This window comes from Crassostrea angulata, chromosome 3, assembly GCF_025612915.1.
Source record: "Crassostrea angulata isolate pt1a10 chromosome 3, ASM2561291v2, whole genome shotgun sequence".
Classification (NCBI taxonomy): domain Eukaryota; kingdom Metazoa; phylum Mollusca; class Bivalvia; order Ostreida; family Ostreidae; genus Magallana; species Magallana angulata.
This window is the reverse complement of record NC_069113.1, coordinates 30942712-30952464: the sequence shown is the minus strand read 5'-3', so window position 1 is coordinate 30952464 and position 9753 is coordinate 30942712. Positions and strand designations below refer to the sequence as shown.

Genomic DNA, 9753 nt, shown 5'->3' with positions numbered 1-9753 from the left:
CAAGCAGCTTTGATTAAATAATTGTATAATAATGTACGTTGTTACATTTCTATCTATACTACTATATTAAAATAATAGACTCGAATTTTTGGGCTTTAATACCGAGAAATCGGAAGAGTACTGTCTTTTGTTTTCTATATTTTTAACATCATTGGTACTTGGATATTACCAATTTGTTTTTATTTTTTCTCAATCAGGCTTCACTAATTAGTAATCAACGAAATTTCTTTTAAAAAATACAGAAATCGTCTGAATCTTTCGGATTTTACAATCTTGCGCGTGCGCATTACATTCACGCTAAATCACGGGATGCTCTTTAGTTTATGTTTCCACAATATCACATCTGGATGGATAAACTGAGAAACGAAAATACAGAAACGTGTAAATTTTCATTAAAAATTTGCTATATATTCTGTTCATGAAAGAAAATACGGGAGATAACTCTAACTCGGTACGTGTAATATGAAAAATTCCGAGAGTTGTGAATGTCAACATAGTGTGCAAATTTGATGTATCTATTTCGTTAATGCCCGTCATACATTGTAATATACAATGCCAACTTGTGCAAGCACGGGTCAAAGTCTAGTTTAATACTGAAAATTGAGAGATAATAATTAAACATACGGCCACAAAAAGTGAAGAGAAGTTTGTGTATTTAAAACCATAAAAAATCAAACGACAACTTTTACAGTGCCGAAATATAATTTTAAAGAACTGGAAATGAATGAATTTAGTTGATTCGAAAAAATACGTAAATATTAAAAGCTTCCTTTTAATAAATATACTCCTTATTTGAAATTTATTTTGATTTTGATAAAATCTTTGGTTTTTGATATGATATGAATAAATATAACATTACTCAGTTGTTTTGATCTCGTACCTTGATCTAGCTCTCGGTACTGGTATCGGCCCGCATTTTTTCAGGCTAAGTCCGATATATCCCAATCGCCCAGGCTGATACTACGGGTTACATGTACATCAAAACAACAATTATATATATACATGTATATATAATCCACTAACCTTTGCAAAAAGGGCCTTTTGCGTAGAAATAGTTTTGTTTTGTATCGGGAGTGCTGCAATCGCAATATCCTGGACTATAACATTTTCCATGCATGTGAACTGTTTTGTTGTATCTCTTGATATATCTGCTAGATCGGCAAGCACCAGTTTGGGTTATTAACCCATTGCAAATGGCTGGAATATATGTGTGCATATCAATATACAATCTACTTCAAAAACGATTAAATGAATCTATCAGACGAGAAACTTGCGCCGAACATTCTCAAAAAATTACCGAAAAAATGATTACCGTTTGAGCAGCCATATGAAAAATCATGTTCAGATGAAAATCCGTCTTTGCATCTCAAATAATATTTTACCACTTCTCTGAAGAAAATACGAAAAAAGTCACCTGTCATATATTCAAATTTCTTAAAGATATTGTCTCAGGTTCAAACCACACATACATTACTTAATTAAAAATCAGTAAAATAAATTTCGAATAATAATATTATTTAGCAAATTGAAAAAAAAATATAACATACTTTTTTCTTGTACATCTTCCCCATTTCCAAAAGTGACATTTTACGTGGTAAGTTGTTGTCGTCGTGACCGGATATGATTCAACATTAGGACTGTTTAACACAGAATACCGAAAAACATTACTCTATACGTGAAATTTTAGATGAAACGTTGAAAATACATTTGTAACATAAATAGTTTTTGATAAAAATGTGTATACCGGCCTGCATGTAGTTTTGGAGTAATCCACCAGGGCCATGCTGTTTGTATAAGAAACCCCAAAAACACAAGAAGTGCGGTGTTGGACATCCTCTTCGAACTGCTCAGTGGTGATAGGCTACCTTGCCATTTAAATTTCATTACGATGTTTAGAGTGTACTTTACGCATGTTTCCGCTAACGTCATGTTATGAACTTTTTTTTGATTAATAAAATAATGATTTCAATCGGTTTAAGCCCAATATTTATTAGTACTTAATATATTGATTATTTTTATTATCAATGTATTATTAATTAATACTTTAATTTTTCTCCTAAATAAAGTGCTCAAAGGGGCGTATTAAGTCTTGGTAAAAGTAGTCCCAAGGGGATTGTGACGCAGATAAGAATATTTAAATTCCAGCTGATATACATTTTAAGAGTTAGAAGCAAAGGTAGAATCACTACGACAGGTAAGGGACCCAAACTATGGGCACCCTAAACTCTTGGTATCTTAAAGTTCTACTGGTTCTTCCAATAGCTTTGGAAGTCCAGTCGAGATTCATCGACTTCAAACCCGGCTACGAGTACGTATACAGTTTTGAGGGCCATTCCACCGTCAAAGACCTGGGAAAGTTCATCGTTAAGGCGAAGGTAAGAAATTAAAATTTCGTACGTAAGAAAGATTTTCTTAAATGATAATATTTGATCATTTCAAAATATACGAGTATTGAATACATTTGGGAAAGTTATAATAAAGGATTTTCTAAAGAATTATAGTTATTTATTTATTTCAAACATTTGATGAGCACTGTAAAAATAAATGTACAGTACGTAAAAATAGAAAAAAATGAAAATTTAAAAAAGAAGCGAGTGATATGGCCAAGTTTATAGTTATGCTTTTACATGCTTTTACGGGATAAAAGTACTGTTATTTCGTTATAAGAGGTTTTTTAAATCCCAATTCAATTTATTTCCATACCGATTAGTGTGATGCTTTCACACCAGCTCGAAAGATGGTGAATCTGTTTAATTCAAGCATTTGGTATTGAAATCAAAAGATCATTCGATTGGCATTGCGATCGGGTATTTTGTAATTGCACAGCCATAAATAAATCCCTGCGAATTCTAAACCGTCTTAAAGATGTATATATCACATTCATGTTAAAGGTATTGTTTTCGTCATTAACTGACTTGTTCTTATTTCAATATATGAATAGAACGGTACATTGAGTTGCGATCGTCTACATTGATACTAAATGTTTCAGGGAAAATAGTGGCCAACATTTGAGATGTTGGACAGTCTTGCAAGTCACAAAATATGCAGGATTTCGTAAAAACAGTAATTAATATTTACTATAATTATCAAGAGGAGAAATCAATTTCGTGACTGTATTTAAGAATGGAAAACTGATACGAAAGAAGTGTTTACTAAATAAATAATAAATGTTTTAGTGTTTGATATTTTATGATGGAATTTTTAGGTGATGTATAAAATTGAAACGTTTTACCATATTTTTTGTATACCTAACGGGATTTTTTTTCTCAAATATATGAAATCTATAGTAAACAGTCGCTTAATTGTGAATTTCAAAAGATGTCGACTATCAGACTTAGTCTATGAGTTAAAGTTATATATATTTTTTTCAATATCCGATTTTTCTGGATTTAACAGTATATAATGGCTTCGATGAAATGTTTTTTAGAACAAAAAAAAACTATTTGAATTGCTTACGTAAATATGATGCTATTGATGCCATCATAGTAAAGTCTTAGTAAAAAAAATCCCAAGCCATGTCGATTTCATGCATAGCTTAAAATAACTGAAATGCTGTTGTTAAGTGTCATTTGAGCATTTTACCTGATTAATGCATGTCATGCTATCACAATTTTTAAAAATCATGAACGTTACAGATAATGTTAAATTTGAAAACGTTCACAAAACTAAAACAAAAAGTTGTAACATCGCATCTTCGACTGCACAAAATATAAAGCTGAGCAAACTGATGTGCATTCTAATTGTAAGTTCAACTGTTATATCATCCATGTTAAGTAAGCAACTCTACATAAAAACGCGCTTTTTATAGTTTCTTAGAAGTAAGAAACAAAAAGCATGTGTGTAATTAATTAAAGCAGTTGTTTTTATGTAGCTTCTACTACATAGGATAGACGTCGGAACCGGAGGGGTGGGGCTTAGCCCCCCCCCCCTTATTTTGCAAAGTAATGCATACCCATAACCAGAAACCTTCTTTTTTGCTTGTCACAATTGTCACAATAGGCCCCCCTTCCCCCTTTCAATTTGCTTCCGACACCACTGCATAGTTTCAATTCGCAATGGTCAACATTATAAAATGAGAAATAATTCAGAAATATGAATATCATTTATGAAAACTATTTAGTGATGCATAAAAAAATGTATTTTAGACAGTTACAAATACGGAAGAATCGAAAACCATATCCTTGCTTTTGATCTTGTTTCTTATTATTAGATTGATCTTTTATTGGTTAACAATCTCAAATAAAAAATAATTTAAAAATATAAACATGATAATCATTTATGATAAAATTTAAAAAAAAAATGAAAAATGTACTTGAAAACATTTCCAGCCGGCGTATAAACAGAGGTTTAAATGCCGATTAACTCATATGCGTGCAAATTGTATTAAAATAAATTTGAGTAAACAAGTTACATGCGGTACCGTGTTGTTTTAATTTCACAAAATCTTAACACACTGTATACTATGGTACATGTATATTTACATTTTCTATAGTCTTTGTCTTTGGTAAAACTACGAATAGATTTTGTACCGTACGTAAGTCCGATACAGTTCATCAATGACGCCAATAATGTACTGTTGGGGCTCTTTGAAAGTAGGATACGAAAAAGAAAAAAAACCCAACAAATATTAAGGAATCATTCTTTGAAAATTAAGAAATGTTCAAATACGGTGAGATCAAATCTATCTTTACAGCCTTCGGGTTTAAATGGATTTGATCACCTTAGAAATCCTTATTCCTTAAATAGAAAATTAATTGAAGGAATGGAAGAGATAAAAACTCACCGGATGTTAATTTATACCGGAATATGTTTATTGATCGGAGTGTAATATGTTGACCGTTTGATCGGTGCAACATCTCAAAACAACAGTCAACTTTTAATATAGTGTAGGATACATAAGCGAATAGTGAATACATATCCTCATATGGGTCCTACTAACAGAAAACCTTTTTTAAAACAGTGATGTAGAAATTAAAGCTGCTTGATGCGAATTTATTTTGTGTACGCTTTTATGGTTATGCTAAGTATATGTAAATGTACAGTGTATTATACTTAATAGTCATTGCAGTATTTTTCTCGGTCAATTAAAGGGGCATGGTCACGATTTTGGTCAAATTCAATTTTAATATTTTAATTATTTACAATGCTTTAGGAATGTATTTCTAATGATCAAGTGAAGTTTGAGAGTCAGTCGTAGAGTTGTGAGCAAGATACAAAGCTCACAACTCTTTGTCATGTAAACAAGGCTCGTGCCCTGTTTTTATTTACATAAGTTCAATATATCACTAAAATCTTTTTCAAGCAGATTTTCTATCTTCTTATTCATTTTAAGTATCAATAAACAGTTTTTAACGTTTAACACATTAATTTTAGGTCTAAAACTGGAATTTTCAGTTTACCATTCAAAATGTATACAAAAGTTTTGTTTACATAGCAAAGAATTGTAAGCTCTGTAACTCGCTTAAAACTCAAAATTTGGTTGTCTATTAAAAATGCTTGATGAAACATTTGTAAACATTAAAATCGGAAAAATAATTTTTGTCCAAAATCGTGACCATGCCCCCTTAGGCCATATTTCAATAAATAAAAAAAATGAGGTACAAAATTTGATATTAAAACAAACGACATAAAAGGGTATAATAAATTATCAGTAAAAAAAAATTGACATATTCAATACCTTCTCAACGCCTGTAGTGAATAAAGAAAATATTTTCATTAATTTGAATATTTTTAACTTTGAAAAGAAACCGATTCTAATAGGCGAAAGTCTATAAATTTCAGAGTTTATTGGTTTGTATCGAAAATTATTTGATACTTTAATTGCCAAAAAAAAAACACCGGACCATGCAGCTCTAAGAACTTACGGAACGCAGCTACAGTATTTATATTATGAAGTCGGCCATTATGCCAAATTTAAATTCTCACCAGACAGAGATATATCCGGCAGTCAGGTGTCATGTATAACCAATGAAAGTGAGACATTTCAGTCCGAGGCAAAATAAAAAGTGGCACCTTAATTAATTAATGCTGTTTTATTTATTTTAACGTGCGTTGATCAATTTGTATGAACACAACGCTGCAGTTATGAGACTGTATATATATATGTACTTCAAAAAATCATGATTCAATGCTATAGTGACGTCATCTTCTTTGCTTCGTTTACGCCTTGGCATCATGGTTTTAACTGCAGATACGCTGCGAAATTTGTCGAAAAAAGATCGAATGAGGCGTAAAATGTGATATTATGTCGCAGGATGAACAAAATACATGATGACTGTCCTGATATATTTAAGCGATATTTGGCCTATAATTTAAAACGTGAAGAGGGCTCGACAAGCCTCACCCTCTGCCATGTTTTCTTACCATCGCCCAAATATAGCTTATATTTCAAGAAAATAACCATGTTAACATATTTTTTGTTGTTGGTTATTTAGAATATTATATATAATTATATAGAATCTCTCATTACTTGCAATGGTATTTAATTTTTATCCAATCTAGTTGTGTGTTTTCTATCCCCGAACCTCATGCAAATCATGAGAGATTCTTTTTGTCACATGATTTACCACGTCTTTCTCAATCTTTTCTGTAAAAAATATAATTGTGAGCCGCACACCACATTTCCTGCAAGACGTCAACAACTTTACGCATGAAAAAAAGTTCCATGAAGATTAACAAACTAACTTTCATTTTCGAACATATTTTCATCATTTCATGAAAATAAAATAAAACAGCATTAATTAAATGCTTCACATTTACAAATCCATACTTTCAAATGAACGAGTAAGCGCGTTTTTTCGCAGTGTTTCATTTGCATTTTGCTTGGTTGACACATTCAACTGCAGATATTCAGCGAAATTTGTCGAAAATAGCTCGTTCGAGGCGTAAAATTGATATTGTAAAATAACATAAATGTCTTGAAGTATAAGCTATGTTTGGACTCGGGTCGAAAACGAAAAGAGGGTTCAGTAAGCCTAGCCCTCTGTCACGTTTTCTTACCCCGCATAATATTATAGCCTAATACATGTATTTCAAGACAGTAACCATGTATTTTATATCATTGACCCTTAATATGAGATGTTATATATTTATTTATTACTTAAATACGTCTGAATGTTTTAAAAATACTATAAAGTTCACCATTTTCGCCTTTGTCAAATTAAAAAATAGCCATTATCTGACGAGCCTGGGAAATTGGGAATACAAAATACAACTTTGATAAGACCCCAGGAACAAACCAGGAGGAACATGTAAAAGGGTTTTTTATTTGACTATTTGATGCCCTTTAGCAATAACTTGCATACGTAGAAAAGAAAAAAAATCTCTAAAATGCATACAGTACACCTGAATACATGCATGTTAAAAAAATTAAACAACGTGGAAGACACGAATTGGTTTGGAAGGCATTTTAACTGTTTATTGATTTCATAGTAGATCTGAATAAGAACTGGCTAGATCGTGATTCGGGTTGTGTCAGTAGCTGTATAAACACATTCGGATTTTAAACAAAAGTATGCTAAGATTTTTTCTAACATTCATATTTCCTTTTGCTGACTTTTCATGATTGATCAAAACTTTTAAGAAATGTACCTTCATTGTAAGCATGAACTAATGTCCGACTTCCAAATAGTTACAGTCTATCAGAATCAAAGGTTTATCTTTCTTCACAAGATTGATTTATTTAAACTTGATTCAAAGTATGAGTTTCTTTAAAAAAGATTTTACCTCGACTTTATCGGGTTTTTTCAAAGGTCCTAGTTTTTTGGATTTTTTTTCTTCAAAAAACATATTGAGAATTCAAATATCTTTCACTTTTATGGTAAACAAGAAATCCCCAAGGATAATAAATCAGGTACAATTGAGTCATTTGGTCCTTGTTCTAATCCCTTTACTTATCTGAATTTTAGTGAACGGTAAATACATGAATGTATGATTTATTGCAAATTACGTCACAATACTTCAAGTGTGAATTCTGGTACGTTTGTTCTGTCAGTATATAAATCTAACCGGGAATATAAATTAATCAAACAAAATTCTGCTCTATTGATTTTTGTCTTCTTTCAACATGTTCAATATTGATTCAAGATTAAGAAATTATATTTTAAATTCTAAGAATGGTACTATAAACAGGTGGCCTTGAAGAACTTTTTTGTACACGTAGCTAGACAACATGTAGGCAGATAACTTTTCAAGAGAGGGATGGTGGTTGTTTGTTCCAACAGCGCACAACGCTCTATCAGATTCAATGATGGGATTAAACTTTGACGAAAGGCGAAAGAAGTCTTTATTTGCATACTACCAGAGTTTTATTTATAGACTCATCATAGGACCAGAAACTTTATTATCGATGACGTCTGATAGAATCACAGACAGAGGACTTAACGTCGTGCTGAGAGGATTTATATCTTTTAATGCTTATATATAAAAATCCTAGTTTTGTCTGTTCAGGTGTTGACCTTTTTTCTTTCGATTTACCTTAATACCAGGTGCAAAATTTTCTACGCAGCAGATACTGCCATCCATGTTTCCAAACATATAACTATAGATATAACAAATTAAAATCAAGAATAAAAGAACAAAACCTGTAACTCAAAAATAAACAATCATTAAAATTCATACTCAGAATGTGATAAAGATAACAATCACGAGGAAAAATGAGACATTAAGAAGTTTTCTAAAGTTCTAACTATACATTTTTCAAAAGTTTTCAATAGATCTATCTTCGCGTTTCATAACTATTTAGAATGACATACAATGATATTTGAACAACATAAAAAGAAAAGATTCAAATAATTTTTTTATATATAAACTTTTGAATTCTAATTTCAATTCGTTTGGCAAACGTAATAAACGTTCTGCTTTTGACAGGGAAGTTGTCGCTAATAATACATGTCTGTATATCATTTATATATTGGCGAAGTTCGCTATATGTACGTAATTGCTCGTTCAGTAACTCAGAAAGCAAAGCCGGTATATATTAATTCTAAATCTTTTAAATCTTTGAATAATGTACAACAGTTTGTGTTTATTTACACAGAAATGAATGTACAAACAAAGAAATAAAAGGAGAGACAAAATAGCAATCGAAAAAAGAATTAAATTGTGTGAGCAAGTTAAAGAAAGAAACACGGAAAATGGTAGACATGTATGTACATGAAAAGTTCTATCATCAAATTTACTCTCCCCTCCAGGCTTTACCGAAAAATAGATTTAATAAAAAGTAAACTGTTCACTTAAACTGATTTACGTTAACCCAAACCAGGGTATTTGATGTTAAGAAACGTCACTATGTGACTGTTAGCTTAAGTCCTTAAAAAACTCTTGATTAATGAAAAAAATGTTTCTTAATCAAACACAGTGAACAAGTCTTCATTGTTTAATCTAAAGATTTTTTGACCAATAAAGAAGAGTGTTTATTCTTTTCTATTTCAGAAAATTGGCAATGCTTATGTCAGAGTATTTTTATCAATGTGGGTTAATGTGCAAGTGTATTTCATTTGTCATTGAATTCCATTTTGGGCAGAGTATATAAGTAACGTTGAGACAAATGTCCAATACATCAAATGCACTTCTAGCCAATGAATGTCAAGATAAACACTGCAGATAATCATTCCGTCAAAATTGACATTTTTATGGCATACACTCGGTAATAAAATATAACTCTTATCATTGCTTGGAACCCATAAAAGTAGGCCATAATAAATAAATCTATATATATAAAAAAAACTATTTAATTTAGGCTTAAAAGAAGTC

The 9753-nt window shown here is 31.0% G+C and overlaps 1 protein-coding gene across 1 annotated transcript in view; it reads left to right on the top strand.

Annotated features, from left to right (window-relative positions):
• Nucleotides 1-2210: 2210 nt before the first annotated feature.
• The window catches only part of LOC128178078 (uncharacterized), a 154536-nt gene continuing 146993 nt past the window's right edge, over nucleotides 2211-9753 (top strand). Inside the window, exon 1 of the mRNA XM_052845075.1 lies at nucleotides 2211-2375. Coding sequence (XP_052701035.1) covers nucleotides 2211-2375 — 165 coding nt within the window. The remainder of the gene's footprint in view (nucleotides 2376-9753) is intronic.